Here is a 17,795-nt window from a genome sequence, read left to right on the forward strand (position 1 = left end):
AATGGAAACACCGCTTTTGATTAGACAACACAATAGTGCTAATTCGACAAACTAAACACTTCCCCATAAAGAGACTGAGTCACTTTTGCTTAAGTAAGCAGCAGTGAGGGGAAAAAGCCAAGAACTCAGACATAAATCACGACTCTCCAGAACATGCCATCAAAATAACGAAAACTTTGAGAAATAATCTGTTAGTTTAGGTCCTTAACAGGAACACATTTCACATAAAACATCTCTGGCTCAGATAACCACGGTGGTCATTCTACTGTACCTTTACACTGCAATTTACAGCATCAAATGCTGATAATAAAGGTCACAACAGTTTTACTTTTTCTTGTTTTAATTAGAAATGCATTTTACAGCCAAATTTGCAGTGATCTTATCCAACCCCACTGTACATCGCAGAGAAGCAATGTCACATCCTCCACTGTGGTCTACTTCCACAGCCTAATTATTCCCTCCACCTAAGGAAAGAAAGAAAAGCTTCACCAAAAAACCTCTGAAATATTTTTTGTTTTGCGACAGAGACTGGCATTGTGCAGCCTCTAAACCAGGTGTTACAAAGAACTCGGAGTGCCAACTTTGGGTGTCTTTAAGGACAAGTATTTTTGAGGGAAAAATATGTGATGGAAGAAGGACTTTGCTGCTTGGCACCTCCATAGCCGTGCTCGCTTACTTTTAACTAATTTCCAAACACACACTCCCCCCACTACACACTGCTTCGTTTTATATTCACCACTTATTTCAAAGCTGGAACCTAAAGGTATCTACATGAGTGATCGTTACCCATCTGAAGTGGTGCACGCTGATCCGACACATGTTCCTAACTACTCCTTGGGGAGTCAGGATGATGGTTCTCCCAGGACATGGGAAACCCAAACACTCTCTCCTGCTGGGTCGGGTCCTGAGTACATCACTCTCTGCCTTTCGTCATTCACCAGTAAGAGGCAGGTGGCAGCTTTTCCATACAGTCCTCAAAAAAGAGCACAAAAGTCCCAAGAGGAGGTTTTCCCCCAACACAGGTTCATGTACCAGTTTTAGATACTACGGTGACACGATGGGACAAAAGCAGCATCAGTAGAGAAGCAAGAAACAGAAAATGGGGCAGAGAGAGGGAGGCAGGCATAGAGTGTTGTACTTACGGCCTCTCCCCCACCGAGCAGGCTGAGTCTTTCAGTACTTCTAATAAGTATGTCAAGATGGTTGAATGACCAAGTTCCCTGTTTGCGCACCACAGGTGCCTCAGAGGGAAAGGCCTATCGATCGATCGCTGTTGCTCACAAAGACCGTTTTGGCTGAGCCCGAAAGAGTCAACAGAAACGGCAACAGTGCACACTGTATGGCCAAGCGAGCCCTTGCACAGCTACACCGGTCAGCAGTTACTGCCCGAGGCATTTGTGACCAGCATCTGATGGACACCAGGGTGGAGGAAAGGCTCCCACAGCCTGCCGGGATGCCTGTGTCTGCTGGCCAGGCTGCCTCGGGAAACCCACACACACTGCCAGGGCCCTCTCCATGACAAACACCCTCTTGACCCACCCTGCCACCCCTGGCAGTTCAGGAGCACATACAGACAGCAATAAACCTCAGAACCTGCCCGCTTGCTGCCGTTACCAGTCCCAGCGCCTCCACGCAGCCACGCTCCAGCTGGCCGGGTCCCCGCAGCCGCTCCGGGGAACAGACTCCAAGGCAGCAAAGCCACTTCCCACGCAAACAGCTGATTAATAAAACATTTTAGGTGGGAACATCATTTAAGTCTGTTGCCAAGAGAAGAGTCTGCTTCTAGTGCAATGACAAACGTCTTCTCCGCTTGCTCTCCACGTGTCCCGCCCTGTGTTACGTGACAAGCAACGCACATGCAGCGAGTACGGTGAAGTGGAAATATTTTAATGCTGCTGTTTTAATACAGAAACTTTTGTATCTTCACCATACAGCAGTCAGTGTTTCAGAGCTCAGCAGCGCTCTTCTCCATGATCAATCGAAACAAACCTGCGGCAAAGGAGCACAGGAGGGATTTCTGCAAACACAGTTTGTTGCAGGGCTGCGTTGGCCACTCGCTGCTCAAGAAACCACCGCTGTGCAACAGGCAGGTCGCTTGATGTAACTTTTCCAAGCCTTTCTGAGTAAAGCAGTAAAGTCTTATTAAGAAATAAAGATGCAACCTGGCAGCCAGTTTCAGATGCTCCAGTTACAGCTTATTTCTGAAGCAAGCAACGCCAACAGACCACTTTAAAATCTGACAGGCAAACTGTGTCTTCGCCTGCTGCTTTACACCAAGTTGTACAAAGTGTCAACAAACTAGAAATTAAAAACCAGATTTCTAGAACTGAAGGTACAGTAAGGTCTGCCCCTCTTCAAGCAATACAGCACACAGAAAACATTTAAGGTTTAAACTGGAATAGAAACAAGTAACATTGCAGGCAGTGTCTGGGGTCACGAAGCTACTCAAGAAGCAGTTTCAACTCAGCAGAGCCTTCTACAATATGGGCTGCTCACATTTAAATTAAAAAGAATTAAGATCTTCCAGTGTGAAGACCTATATATAAATGTATCAGTGCTTTCTAGCACTGTAATTTGCATAGCATCAATTTTATTATTTATATAAACATAGCAGTCTATTTCGGTTTGCTGAATCATACAGCTGTGTCTGGACTACGCACTCTTTGCTTTCCACACCTTTGAACATCAGCCGGATTTAAAGAAAAACCCTTACCATGCCAGCTGTGAGCTTATATCAGCTTGAGATCCCACATCTCAAGTACACAGTTAAAAAAAAAAAAAAGGCGTTATTTGAATAGATATGTTTGAGAAAACGTAACTGTGATTGCAATAACTTATTTCCAAAGGAGCTTGACTTGTAATCCTGCTGCCCTGACTACAGACACAGGAGCTCAACTTTCTCCTCAAAGCAGGTCTTCGTAGGCTGCATCTCCGAGGGACAGCAAAGGCTGAACGGTGCTGCTCACACCCCTCTGACAGACTGTAAACTACGGCGCACACACACCACAACCTTCAGAGAAATCCTCTAAATGACTGAAAGCATTTAGAGGAAACAGAAATCCTCTAAATGCAGCAAAGCATTAAGAAAACTGGAAAGGAGAAGCTCATTGAGTAGAATCTGGTATTCATCAACAACATTTTATTTATTTATTTATTTTACACTAGTTATCAACAAAGTCAGCAGCTTCATATAAACATTAGAACTTGCTGACAAAACTCACTTCTCAAAACAAGTAGCCTCCTTTGGTACACCAGAAAAAAGTTAAGCTAGATATTAAAAATAACTTGCTTACACTCTTGAATAAACAAGCCAAGAAATGAAGCTATTTTGGATTTCATGTGGTAATAATCCAGCGGAATGAAATACCTTTGTATGTCTAGAACAGAAATCAGAAGTACAGATTCTAAAACAGTATTGGAGCAAGAAATATGTTTTGGCATATAGTTGAACATACATGTGCTTGGACACCTCTCTCGGGAATTTCCTGTATACATTCCTTTATTTTACATGCTGAAGATAAAATTGCTTTCTATCTTCTGGCTTCTGGAAACTAAAGTGACTACAAAGCACAATGAGCAAAAAGCAAGCAAGCCTCGGCGGGATGGGAAGGGACACTGAAATCTCCAGCTGACTTTTGCATAAAGTAGGAAACTTCACCAGCGGTTACCACAGTTTAAGGGAAGAAGTGACTGACGCTATGCTTTTCCCAGCCTTGGAAAAAACATGTTCATCAGCACCTTGTCTCAGGGAAAGGGAAGAAAAGCGGGCGAAGTGGGAGTGGAGGGAAGGGAGGGGAGGGGTGGTGTAAGGAGAAAGTCAGGCAGACTCACTTCCCATTAAGGAACCTCTTTTTTCTTTCCGAGGGGCATTACGCGCCTGCGACCCACCTCGGAGGGTTAAAGCACTTTCAGGCAAGCGGTTCCTCTCGAGCGCACCCCGGGGAGCCCTGCCCCGGCCGGCGCCGCCGCCCCCTTCCCGCACCGCCGAACCCGCTCCCGCGCCAGAGCGGCATTTTAAAGTGCGGGACAGAGAAGGGGGATGGGATAAAAAAAATAAATAAATAAATCGGGAAAGCGCCGGTTCCCAGCCTCCGCACCCGAGACGGGAGGGTTTTCCCTTCCCAGCGGATGTTACCGAGCCAGAAGGCACAAAGCCGCCAGTACCGCCCGGCCGGCAGCGCATCCCCGCCGCCGCCACCCTCACCGCGCCCCAACACACCTCCCGCAGGCGGCGGGACCGCGGCGGACCGCTCCGCCATCGCACCCCCAACCCCCGCACGGCCCCGCGCCTCACCTGCGGAGCCGGGGCCGGGCCCGGGGCGCCGCTCCGCCGCCGCCGGCAGCGTCAGGGCGAGCAGCAGCGGCAGGAGGAGGCGCGGCGGCCGGGCGCCGCTCCACGCCATCTTCCCCCTCCGCACTCGCCGGCCTGCCGCCGCTCCCCGCGCCGCCAGCCCCCGGGAGCTGGGAGGAGAGGGGGCGGGAGTGGAAAACGAGGTGAAAAACGAGTGCCTTGGGAGCCGCCGCGCCCGGGGAGCCGCTCCTCCGCCTCCTCCGCAGCGGGCAGGAGCAAAGGGCGCTGCTGCCAGCCCCAGGCTTTATACGGCGGTGGGAGGACCCAGGCAGCCGGGGCACCCGGCGGCGCAACAGGAGCCGCTCGTGGCCGCCGCGCCTGGGTGCACGCCGCCGCCGCCGCCGCTGCTGCTGCCGCCACCGCCGCCGGGGGAGGGGCGGGCGGCCAAGCGCCGCCCCGGCCGCCGCTGCCGTAGGTGCGCGGCGCTGCGGGCGGCCGTGCGCCGCCGCGGGGATGAAGCGGGACGGGACGGGCGCTCGGGAGCGTGAACCCGGCAGCTGCCGCGGGGCCGGTCTGGCTCGGCCCAGCGCGGCGCCTCCGCTTTCGGTACCTGCGGGCTGCGGGGCCGAGCTGGCGTTGGCGGCCCGCTCCTGGAAACGCTCCCGGCGGGGCTGGCCCTGTGGGGAATCGTGCTCACCTCCTCCTCCAAGCGTTTTGTCAGTGGTTTCGTTGACCGCCGTTGTGTCCCGATAAAAGTATTCCTGAAAATTTAACATTGTTCGGGAAACTGTAAGCGACTGAAGCTGTTACTCCGTGAGACAGCAGAAATAGTTGGCGTCGAAATCGCACTGCACATCTGCTCTGCCTGTGAACGACATACCTGTCAAACGCTCCATCACCTTAGCATTCAGATTTCCATAAAGAAAGAGTTTGTTTGTCGAATCTTTGCACACAAACCTATTATGCTTTTATCATTAAAGAAACACCCAACAAATCACCAAATTACTGAAGGCAAGCATGGCCATAAGGAGGTGTACTGGCCCACCCACGCTCTTTTTCTTCTTGTGATACAAGGTATATTCTATAACATTCTGTAAACAATAGCTTAAATCTTTAAAAGTCAGGAAAAAATATAAAAGCAGACGGCAGCCTGTTGGAATCAGTGTGGATTTACATCTTGGAAATACTGTTTGAGGACCAAGAGCATAATCCAAATCAAAAATTAGCACTGAAAGCAAGATTCGTGTATTTGAGGTCCACATATTTAATCGTCAAACAGACACCTCATTTTTTATTCTAACTGTCTCTGTAAGCCTAACAGATGTGCTTTTTTGGAGCCACAGAGGAAAGAAAAAGGGGGAAAGAAAGGAAAAGTTGACCTTGGCTACTGCACCTGTAAGAATTGCATGCTTTTGTTTGAAACTCAGAGCAAAAATCAGCCTGCATTATGTGCCTAGATGCTTTTATGGTTAATTGGGAGAGCTCATTCTTTCTGGACCAGGCAGCACACACAGCAGAGGGGGAGGTAGAGCAAACCAAAGAAAAAGCCTGGGTCCTCCATCGGAAGGAGCTCCTACAACAGAGAAGGTCCATGAAAGCAGCAGCTGGGAAATATTGAAGACATAATCATGCAGTGATGAAGCTGCAGTTGCTAACTGTAGGAGTAACAGAAAAGACCCTCCAGTTCTTGGGCAATTATTCATGACCTACTTTCTCCTGCCACCTCTGTCAGGAAGGCAGATATTCACCAGAGAACAAATATCTTTTGAATGCTGACACTATGACCACATTTATGCACACATCCATGAACAGCCTCTGCTAACTCTTCCAAGAGACAGCACTACTGCTGCTTATCAGCTTACATAGGTACATACACTGCATTAGCTGAAAGCAAACAATGCTATGACAGGGATGATACTGCAAGTACTTCTTTCATTTTTTTTCAGCAAGTTCAAGAAATTGGGCCTATCAAAAATGAAGATGGAAAAAACAGTTACTGTATCAAAGCTAGAGTTTTAAGGTAGAAAACAGGTAAACAAGCATTTCAAAAGAGGTCCTCAACAGATCAAACCTCACCTCAGATCCAGAACAGCTTAACAGTAGAATCATAGAATCTTTAGGGTTGGAAGGGACCTTAAAGATCATCTAGTTCCAACCCCCCTGCCATGGGCAGGGAAACCCTCCACTACACCAGGTTGCCCAAAGCCTCATCCAACCTGGCCTTGAACACTTCCAGGGATGGGGCATCTACAACTTCTCTGGCCAACCTGTTCCAGTGCCTCACCACCCTCAGAGTGAAAAATTTATTTCTTATATCTAATCTAAATCTGCCCTCTTTCAGTTTAAATCCATTGCCCCTTGTCCTATCACTACACGCCCTTGTAAAAAGTCCCTCTCCAGCTTTCCTGTAGGCCCCCTTTAGGTACTGGAAAGCTGCGATAAGATCACCCCGGAGCATTCTCTTCTCCAGGCTGAACAGCCCCAACTCTCTCAGCCTGTCTTCATAGCAGAGTAAGCAGTAAGCAGTAACACTTGTACCTTAGAGATATAAAGTGTAATTCCAAAGCTGAAAAAATACGAGCTCATCGAGAAGGAATTAAATCACAAGAGACATGTAGAACACACTTAGGACCATCAACCATGAAAGAAATAACAGATTTCTTCAATCAAGTCCGAGGGGAAAAAGCTAGGACCTTTGGGCATCATTTCAGAATACCATGGATATGATGTCATAGCTCCCACGGACAGGACGAGAAGCAGACAAAGTTTCAGCCCTGAGAATTGAGAGTAAAATCAGCAGCTGAGTGTCGCGTACATAGCTAGTGCTCTGAGAAATCACAGCCCAGCACCTCACCGCTGTCATAAGCAGCTAGTTTCACTGGAGACTAATACACAGGTCCTAAAATAGCACTGTTAGTTGGAAACTAACAGGCACTAAGAGGAGGGGATGTCTGAGAGAAATCCTAGGAGATGTTTTGTTGTCAAAAAGTACAAGTAAACAGTAGCAGGGAAGAATGAAAAGCATTAGTGAAATAGGGCTGTAAATACGCAATAATGAACAAAATAGCTCACAAAGGCAGATTTCTAATGCATGAGGAAAATGAGTTGAGGGAACTGTGATATAAACACAGCTCATACCTGTAAGTGCAAGCCCAGATGTTGACTAGAAAGTTTTAAATTTTCCTGTTTTTTTCCTTGGTCTCTTGAAGGCTAATTTTATTTGCAACTGTTCTTCAAAAATGCAAGCGTTGCCCCCAGAGAAAAAACAGAGCTGAAAACTACCCAAAACACTGCTTTCAAAGTGACAGATGTGGCCGAAAAGTCTCCTGTCCCCAGAGGCTTCTCTCAGACATTGGCCTATGGGAAGGAAAATGCTTGTGAAACTTCAGAACTGAGCTCCACCAGCTGTGCAGTGCCCAAGGGCTTTGTCTCGCCCTGCCTCCACACACTCTTGGGCAACAAATGCTACTTCTGTCCAGAAATACCAACTTCAAGGCCTGAACACGCAGCTCATGGTTAGCAGGGTCTTCAGCTCTCCTGATGCTGTTGAAAGCTGCTTCAGTACTGTATCGCTGTTATAGTGTATTCAACGCTTACATCTTTGAACTGCAAAGTAGGAACTTACCCTCAAGTCAAAATCATTTTAAAGAATAACATAGACAGTGTGAAATGTAATGTGCAAGTAAGCCTGTTATGCTACGGAGATTAACGCCAGAAACAATTTCTACAAATGTCCTAAGAAACAGTCTCACATTCTTGCTGTTGTCACTATTTGTTCCTTTGACTTTTGACCTTATCAAGCCTTTTTCCTTTCCTCTGCAACAAGACGATTTTTTCATACGAAATTAATCAGTTTGGTTAAGTAGGCATCTGTTGCTCACCAGCCTGGGCTGCGGCACCAAGGACACTGTTGCATCCTCCACAGCCAGGAGGAAATGGCCTGCCTCTTGTAGGCAGGATAGGTACCTTGAGTTGATTAGAGTAATTAGTAGTTCATTATCTTCAACTCAATCCAGCTGGATAAGAATGATTGGTGCCATAATTCCCCCTTTTTGTTTTACCATTTTTTGTTTTCACAAAGGCTTTATGGGTGAGCAGAGACCCAGCCCATTCATCCAACTCCAGCACGCTTCCCTCCCGCGAATACCACGTCGGGGCTTGCGGCTTTACCTTCTTCTCCGAAGGACTCTCGCTCGAGCTCCCGGCTCCGGCTCTTTTGGCTCGGGCTCCTTTGCAGCCAGGGCTCTCGGCTCGGCAAAGGAGTCGGGGCTTCCCAGGGTCTCACGGATGTATCACGTCGGGGTCACCAGTTGTTGCTCACCAGCCTGGGCTGCGGCACCAAGGACACTGTTGCATCCTCCACAGCCAGGAGGAAATGGCCTGCCTCTTGTAGGCAGGATAGGTACCTTGAGTTGATTAGAGTAATTAGTAGTTCATTATCTTCAACTCAATCCAGCTGGATAAGAATGATTGGTGCCATAGGCATGGACGAGGGGAGAGAGTTCATTACAGTTAGCTGTGGGGCTCTGAACATGGGAGCCCAAGGGGTTTTCTAGTCCTAAAACTCCAGCAATAGGGAGCAACACCAGAAAGGGAGCGACTGCAAGCAGTCTTCACTTCAGAAAGTCACTGTGAAAAGTGGTTTTCTAACCTCACAATCAGTTGCCAGACTAACTTACTTTTTTTCACACCCAGTGCATTTTCAACAGATCAGCAATAATATCTAGGATTCAGCTGGCAGATATTTTGGCAGAAATTCTCCAGGACCTCTGCGGGAGACAACAGCTTCCTGAATTGTTAGCAATCTCCATTTCTTCCCTGTCTTTTCCTCACATGTCTAGACACTTCTTTTACAGTCTCAGTAGCTCCCTGTCTGTATCTGCCTATCCCTACGTCCTTTTCCCCATCTCTTTCCTAATTGTCTGTAAGAAATCCTCATGGGTTTGGCAGCTTCCATCTTCCTCAAACCACCAATAATTTTATATTTCAAAATGCATATAGCTGCTGCCTTGTGGAATGGAAACATACTTCATTGCATTGACAGCCCGTCAACTGCAGCCAGAGGGAAGTAGGCAGCTTCCTGCGACAGGACCTCCTACACGACAGAAGCTTCCTGTAAGAGACCTTTTTCACATCCTCTAACTACTCTTCATTTGCCTGTCTTTGAAAAAAACACAATCTGTGCTCCTGCTGTGCTTTACCTGTCCTTGAACACATCTCACCTTGCATCTAGACCTCAAAATCTCTTCTTTTATTCTGGGGCCCCACTAGAGTATCTTTTCCACAGATGCTAAAATGGAGCAGCGTTGGTCACATGAACTTCCTTCCCTAGTGTTACAACACTGAAATTGTTTGTTATACAGTAATAAAAACAAAAGAAAAGAAAAATAACAAGATTGGTCTGTGGAAAACCATGAGACAGAAGAAAGCGTCAACAATTTGCCAGCAGCAGTATTCCAAGAATAAATAAAAAAAAAATCATCATGCAGAGATCCTAAGTCCCTTATGTCCATAAAGATCATAAAGAGTTTTCTAACAGATAATAAATTTGACATATAGCAGCCAGAAGTCTATTTTGTCTGGGCAAAAGTCAGTTGTTCCCCATGTATTTTCAATAGCAGCAGTCATTAGTCATTTGTTATGAAGAACAAATTCATTCCTCTCCCATTCTATTCTGTCTTTTCCTCTCAAATATCATTCTAATGTTATAAAGTTTTTCCTCTCCTTGTGTTACAGAGGTAATTCCATAACCTTGTGATTTCACTGCCTGGGTCAAGTGCATACAAACTATGGCATTAAACAGAAGGTTTTGGCTTTTATTTTTTATATCATTGATCTAATTTGTTATATCAAAGTAGTTAGCTGAGTTCATCTTTGAGATTAGATTAGTAAAATACCTTTCTGAGTTAGTAAGACATACCTATTTTTTCAATTAAATCATTTACCTGATGTAATTTCTAAAAAGAAAATACTAGTTTTGAATTGTAAATTCAACACATATCAGTATTATAAGTCAGGCATAGCTGAAAATGGACTTTTTTATTATAAAATAATACTAATAGAAATTAGTGTTCCAAAGTAATAGAAAGTTTAAAAATCCCTTTACAGTCATAAGAAAAAATTTTCTTCGGATATACTTTGTTCAGATGCTCATGGCTCTTTTAATTTGACCACAAGCCAATGAAACACTAGAATTAAAAAAAAAAAATATGCATATTTTTTTCCAAAAATACATCAGTATGAATGTAAAGGCCCATCTGGCAATAATATGGCATTAAAACGTGCATCACATTGCCTGACTTAGTTTGTGCATGTAAGCCTTTAATAACAGCCTCTCAAGTACTTCAACCCGAATAAGAAATCTTCCGTAGACGATTTATTTCCAAGGAATCAGGCTATACGTTACTGAAATTCTACTCTCGCTGTCTGAAAATAGTTTCTCTTTGATTGTCGCCCTTTAATTTATCCTTAGCTTCAATAAGAAAGTTTCTTTGAGTTGCTGCCCTAGTCTTGTTATTACGGGTGCAATCCAGCCCATTGCAGACATGTGCTGAGCACTCCTCAGGGGTGCTGAGATGCCACAGATTTCAGTGGATGCTCAGGACCTTTCGCTATTGAGCACTGACTGAATCCTCTGGGCTATAGTCACAGTTTCTTTCCCAAGCCACCCAATCAGAAATTACTTTGTTTCCCTCATTCATTTAGAATTGTAGCTATAAACAGCTCATAAGAGCAAAAGATTAATAGTGTTAGCAAGCATTTCCAGGGTATAATCAGCTGTCATCCCATAATTACTCAAAAGATTGAATGAGTGGCTTTGAAATTACAAGGAGAGTTACATTCCTTTACTGAGACAGAGCAGCAAGACACAAATGCCCAAGAAAATCTGTGCTAAGTTGTTGTCGTCTTTGATCCATCCTTTGGCATTTATGACATGATTGCTCCAGCCTCAAGGTCCTATCCTGCACTACAGAAATCAGAGAGCATCAGAAGAGGATAAATCCTGCTGACCTGGCCTTAAACCAGATGCTTTAGACCTCCATCACTGCTTCTGGTGGACACAAAGGTCTGATCCTCATTGCTTGCTTTCATCACATTCATTTTTACGTGGTTTTTATAGGCACAAGGAACTGAGAATTAAATCCTGCAGAGTGTATCTTGTAAACCCTGCTGATCAGAGTTGATCTTGTAAAGATTTCAGTCCCCATCACCCAATAAACTATAAAATGCTTCCCAGAGCCTCAAACGAGAGGTGTTGAAACGGACAATTAATCATAATGACTAATTTAGTCTTGCTTTTGTTATAGTTTAAGGATGCAGAATAGAATATAACGGAAAAGAAACTGCCATTCAAGACAACTGGCTGAAAGAAAAATAATTTTAAACATTTACTGTGGGATTAATAGAAACTACTGGGAAAATGTGTTTGTGAAATTTTCTGAAGCTGGGAGTCTATGTGAGTGTTTGTGTCTATGTCAACAAACCATGGTAATGTAAAAATGTTCCTCTGAAGTAAGCCTGTGGTATTTAACAGACCAAAGCATGTCACGTGTATGACCAATAGAGGACGGGAGGTCAGTATGCGTTTTACAATCGTTACCCTAAAACCTACTTTATTTGTGATTTCAGCAGCCTAGTGAGGCCTCCTAGAGTGGCAATTTGGGAAAACCACTGGAGCAGAGAAGCATGTCCCACAGGCATTCCCCTACGGGAAGACATTGGAGTTCATATTCTCTGTTACTGGAATGGTTTTGGTTGAAGTTTCTTTTCCTGCCCCTGCTCTGGGAGTTTTATGACTGTTCTGCCTGTCCATGATGATCTCATTCTCTCCAGCTGACTTGTATAGGGTAAATAGAAACTGCTGTCTGACAAAACCTAATTTTGACAGGTAGGTCTTTTTGGTAATTTAGTTAGATTTATAGCAAAATTGCCATTAAATTAGTCTTATTCCCTACTTCCTGTATGATCTAAACGAGGAGTCCCAGATGGCCCCAGAACAACTCCTGGCAGCGTTTCTGGAGTGCTGGATTAGAGAGAGAAAGAAAGGAGATGGGCTGGCCATGGTTTTGCTGCTGCTACAGTCCCCTTGCACAGAGCCTTCCAAGCCCCACTTTTCAGCAGGCATTGTGTGAAAGGGCGACCACAGGAGAGGTGAGGAAAAGCAAAGAGCCACAGATCTTACTTAATTTAGTGCCTCTCCAGTTGGTCAAAATGTCATATGGCTTTGCAATACCTAACTATTTTGCCTCTTGAAAAGAAAACCTTTCACAGAGAAAAAGAGGTGGCAGCCAGTAAAAACAAGGCGTGGAAAGTAAAAATGCTATCTTTAAATGAACAGTTAAATGCAGTTACTAGGAAAGATGAGGTTGTGAGCACTATCTCTGACACGAGCAAGAAAGCAAGAAAACCTGACTGAATCATTAGGAGAACGTGCTTTCAAGCTTAGAAACATTTAGGAGCTAAACACTGCCTTGAAGTTGGTTTTTTTTTTCTCACCTCTTCAGCTGTCATTGCATGTGCACGTAGTTGCGTCTGGTAAAAAGGGATATGAAGGGAAGTTGCGCTCAGATCGCTACTAGGAGACTTCCTCTGCAGAGCAGGGGTCACAACAGTTATCCCACACTACTGCACTTAATCGCTTAACTCGGTGACCGGCAGGGTAAGTGTGAGAGCAGAACAGATTCAGACTTTTAACACTAAACCAGCCAGGGGTTGCTGAAGCGATGAAAAAGTTTTAGGTTTCAGACTATGCACTGTGAAAGCAAAATGCATTCAATCTGGATGCTGCTTCTCAATTGTACTTCTTAGCCCAGTGAGCAAAAGCATGCATGCCTTTTTTTTTAAGGCTGGGAGCTCCACTGTTCTCAGCTTACATGGGAAGGGGCACAGAGGAGGCGAGCTTTGAATAGCACCATAGTTTAGATAAACGCGATCCACTCTCCATTCAAGACAACTCGCCTAACTGCTGTTCAAGGAATGACTGGAATAAATTGAGAACTTCCAATAGATCCTCAAGAGGGCTCTTTCAAAAAGATTTGGAAATGTAATTATTTTTTAGCACATCACTCAACAAAAGCCAGAAGGATGGTTACTTTGAATCTTTGAAATAATTTCTCAGAGACTGCAATTTGTGCTTCTTTAGTTTGGATGCTCAGGAAGAAGTCTGTAGCTAAGATAATTCTGATGACTTGTCAAGGTTGGCAAAACCTGACATTGGCAGTACATCTAGCTCCTGTTTCAGAGGTGATCTGGCTATTTCACTTCCAGATAATCCGAAGCCTGTACTGTTCAAGGCAACATACAGATTGATTCTACATTAGGGAATGTGCAAAACGAAATTTCTTCTTATTTGAAGAAAACTAGCCAAATTTACATTATGTATAGGAAGAAGGCAGCAACCTCCTCCAGAATGGGGAGGAACATTATGACAAATAAGTAGCAGGAGTCACAGGTAGCACAGCAGGGCTCCAGCACTGTGAATGGCTGTTCATAAAATCCCAAGCAGAATTAAGAAGGTGGCTAAAATTGCACATAGCCTGAGCATCACATCCTGATGAGCCTAAGTCACTGTCATCTTCTGCTCTTCCCTCTTCCACAATCTTTCTTCACTCCATCAGGAAGATATGCGTAGTATATAATGCTGTAGCCGAAATTACTTTCCTATGGTTTAGAAAAGTAGAAATCACAATACTCAACCTAATAGTGTCCTCAGGTAAACTGTGCAGTCAGCTTCTATTGCAGGGTACCTAAAGGAGGAGGGAAACTTGGTAGGCACAGAGCACATATCCCCAGGACACTCCTAGTGTATGGCCAGGTAAAAGTCATCCTGTTGTCATAGCAAAGAAAAGCAGTAGACATGAGTCTCCTTTCCTTATATCGTTGTATCAATGTAAGGATATTCTTGCCTTTTTGATATTTACACATTAACAATGTTCTTTGATGTAGCAAGAAAGAAATAAGGAAAACTTTATAGGCTCTATATCTGACTTTAGCAGGCAGCTACCTAGCAAATTATCACCTCTGCAAAACCTTTACTTACAGGAAAGTCTTATTAGTGTGGCTGCTTCATTGTGCTTACATTCTGCCCGCTAGAATTCAGAATTCTGCTGAAATAAGGCCTGCAGAAGTCACTGTGGTTCAGCTGTAATGCTTCCCACATGTAGTGGGGAATATTGATATTACTTATTCTTAAATTCAGGTTCTAAGAGTGGGCTTTGTACACCTGAGTCAGGAAAAAAATAATCAGTAATAATACTGTTGGTACTTTGCTTGAAAAGGCTATATAAACATTTGTGTTAAGCTGCTAAATTGTTTCTGACCAGATAGATTTGATGCAAATTATAAACAAAAAATATCCTTTACACCAGTCATTGTCATATTATTTCCCTTCCATGTATCCTCATTTTCAAGATGCTGCTTCTTCACTTTGTCTACCAAAATATGCTCATGCAAAGTAGCCAAAACTCTATTAGTACTGTATTAGGAGCAGGTCCACACATATTTCATTCTCTGTCTTTCATGACAGGCATATGTTTCTATCTTTAGCTCAGTCCCCTTTTTTGTGTATAATCTTTTGTTTTGCCAGCTCTGCGTGGAGATGACTCAACTGTCTCTCAGTCCATCGGTCTGCTCCAACCTGGAGTGGTGCTCAGAAACATCAGCTCTCCTTTCCAGCCCTTTGGTAAACACATTCAGCCATGAGTACAACATTTCCACTCATGCGGCCTTTGTCTTTTTTTCAAGATCTTTTGAAGTTGTTAGTTCGTGAGATGCAAGAATCAGATCCCAAGACTGTGGATCACTTAATCCTCTCACTTTGCACGTATTTTTATGCTTGCCAGTTGGAGCGTTTGTACCTAAACTGAGCGCAGAGCGAGGGAGTTGTTGGATCAGGCCCCTGGGGGTTAGTGCCATCTGAAAGGTTTAAAGCTGCCAGATAACATAAAAGCCATGGTTTCCAGTTCTCAAAATAGTGTCCAAGAAAGTAATTTTGAAATTGTACTGTGTGCAAGAAACTAGGAACTACTACATACATTATTAGTTTCTCATCCTAAGGCAAGGTGATTTTTTTTTCAATCTTGCCTTTCTAAATAGCACATTCATATTATAAACACCTTTGGAAGTTTTTCAGGTGTTTAGTGAACATCTTTCCTCAGGCAGGTTCATTAAGTAATCCCAGTAGACTACTATTACTTGGATTTTATTATTGCTGTCAGTTTGGTAAATGTGGTATTGGTTGACTCCAGAGGAGCATCAGACACATGGTGCACAGCATTGCAGCGACAGTCTGCAAAAGCCTCCCGAGCACCATCCAGGCTAGCAGAGGACTAGCAATCTGAACAATGATGTTGAGACTATTATTAAATATTTACTGAGCTGTCAGGACTCCTCAAATCACTATACGAAGCTGTTGTGAGGTATTAGTATTGCCACAGGCTATCCATGTTACCTAGTTTTAAGGTTCACCCCCCTAGAGATAATAGTGATAACCTCCCCAGCTTTACAATCCAAAGAGTAGAACTCACTTGCTCCCAGAACAAAATAGAATCTTTAAATTGGACTGTGCTTGAAGTAGCTGCCGAAGTCAGAGAGAGCACTGTGATGCAATTTTCAAAGGAAAACGAAGACAAGATAAAGGCAGAAAAAATTCCCCTCTAAATTACAGAAATTCAAGAAAACTCATACACTGCTAAAGCCAGGCTTCTACAAAGTCCCGGTTGCAGCCTCTTTCTCTTCTTGGTACTTTGTTTGTCTTTTTCCAAATCAGTGTCGGAGAGGATGAAGATTCTTGTTGTTTTAGTAAGAGTAGGCCATTTAATCCTGCTCTTCATAGATTCATAGATTTCTAGGTTGGAAAAGACCTTAGAGATCATCTAGTCCAACCGTCCCTAATCTCCCATTAACCATACCCTTAAGTAGTTCATCCACCCTTTTCTTAAACACAGCCAGGGATGGGGACTCAACCACCTCCCTGGGCAGCCTATTCCAGTGGCTGACAACCCTTTCAGAGAAGAAATACTTCCTAACATCCAACCTGAATCTCCCCTGACTAAGCTTATACCCATTTCCTCTTGTCCTATCACCCATCACTAATGTAAAGAGCCCTTCCCCCACCTCCCCACCATCCCTTCTCAAGTATTTGTAGGCTGTAATCAGGTCTCCCCTCAGCCTCCTCTTCTCCAGGCTAAACAGCCCCAACTCCCTTAGCCGCTCCCCGTAAGTTTTATTTTCCAGCCCCTTGACCAGTTTAGTCGCCCTTCTCTGGACCCGCTCCAGGAGCTCAATATCTCTCTTAAAGCGAGGGGCCCAAAACTGGACACAATATTCCAGGTGCGGCCTCACCAGTGCCGAGTACAGGAGCAGGATCACTTCCCTGTTCCTGCTGGTCACACTATTCCTGATACACGCCAGTACCCCATTGGCCTTTTTGGCCACCTGGGCACACTGCTGGCTCATATCAAGCCGGTAGTCAACCAACACCCCCAGGTCCTTCTCCTCCAGGCAGCTCTCCAGCCACTCTTCCCCAAGCCTGTAGCGATGCTTGGGGTTTTTACACCCCAAGTGAAGGACTCTGCACTTGGCCTTATTAAAGCTCATGCCATTGGCCTCAGCCCAACGATCCAGTCTGTTCAAATCCCTCTGAAGGGCCTCCCTACCCTTGAGCAGATTGACGCAGCCTCCCAGCTTGGTGTCGTCCGCAAATTTACTGAGGGTACATTCAATCCCCTCATCCAGGTCATTGATAAAGATGTTAAACAGAACTGGACCCAGCACTGAGCCCTGGGGAACCCCACTGGGGACCGGCCTCCAGCCGGATTTAGCCCCATTTACCACCACTCTTTGGGCCCGGCCATCCAGCCAGTTTTTAACCCAAAGGAGGGTGTGCCTATCCAGGCCAGCAGTTACCAGTTTCTCAACCAGAACACTATGAGAAACTGTATCAAAGGCTTTACTGAGGTCAAGGAAAACTACATCCACAGCCCTTCCCTTCATATCTTCCTTCTGCTATTTGTGAGCAGCCTGGTTTGCTGTATATCAGTATGCATTTGCTCTGTTGAACTATTACAGATAATAGTTCTCAAATGTAATTCTAGCATTTTATTCCCCTCATGCTCTAGGACTATAATTGAGACGGCTGATGGTGCGGCTGAGTATAAGCTTCCATAAACAAACCCTGTGCATTTGAACTCCACTGCACGTAGGCCATCCACACGCTTTTTCCACTCCGGCTGTTTCTCCCTGCAGCCAATTGGGGAAGATGTTTAGGCCATGACTCCGCTGTAGATTACTCCACATCAGACCAACAGCTGATTGGAATAAAGAAAAAGCTACTGGTTAAACAGCCATGATTTTCAGCCGACATGCCAAGAGCCTCCCCTCTCTTTTGAAAAAGGCCAGCACTCCCAGGCTGACCTTCAAAGCCGAGCTCTGTTTGCAGGAGGGTGTACTCTTCACCTCTCTAAGACAGGGAACTTGTTGCAGCAATCAAAATTTTACCAGCTGT

The 17,795-nt window shown here is 44.9% G+C and overlaps 1 protein-coding gene across 1 annotated transcript in view; it reads right to left on the minus strand.

The window, feature by feature from the left end:
• PLOD2 (procollagen-lysine,2-oxoglutarate 5-dioxygenase 2) overlaps positions 1-4,403 on the minus strand; it is a 62,261-nt gene extending 57,858 nt beyond the window's left edge. The window contains exons 1-3 of the mRNA XM_086618615.1: positions 4,136-4,403; positions 1,990-2,119; positions 1,572-1,717 (exon numbers count right to left, since the gene is read on the minus strand). Coding sequence (XP_086474741.1) covers positions 1,572-1,717; positions 1,990-2,119; positions 4,136-4,403 — 544 coding nt within the window. The remainder of the gene's footprint in view (positions 1-1,571; positions 1,718-1,989; positions 2,120-4,135) is intronic.
• Between the last annotated feature and the right edge of the window lie 13,392 nt (positions 4,404-17,795).

The sequence above is a fragment of the Tauraco erythrolophus genome, chromosome 11, assembly GCF_009769465.1.
Source record: "Tauraco erythrolophus isolate bTauEry1 chromosome 11, bTauEry1.pri, whole genome shotgun sequence".
Classification (NCBI taxonomy): Eukaryota; Metazoa; Chordata; class Aves; order Musophagiformes; family Musophagidae; genus Tauraco; species Tauraco erythrolophus.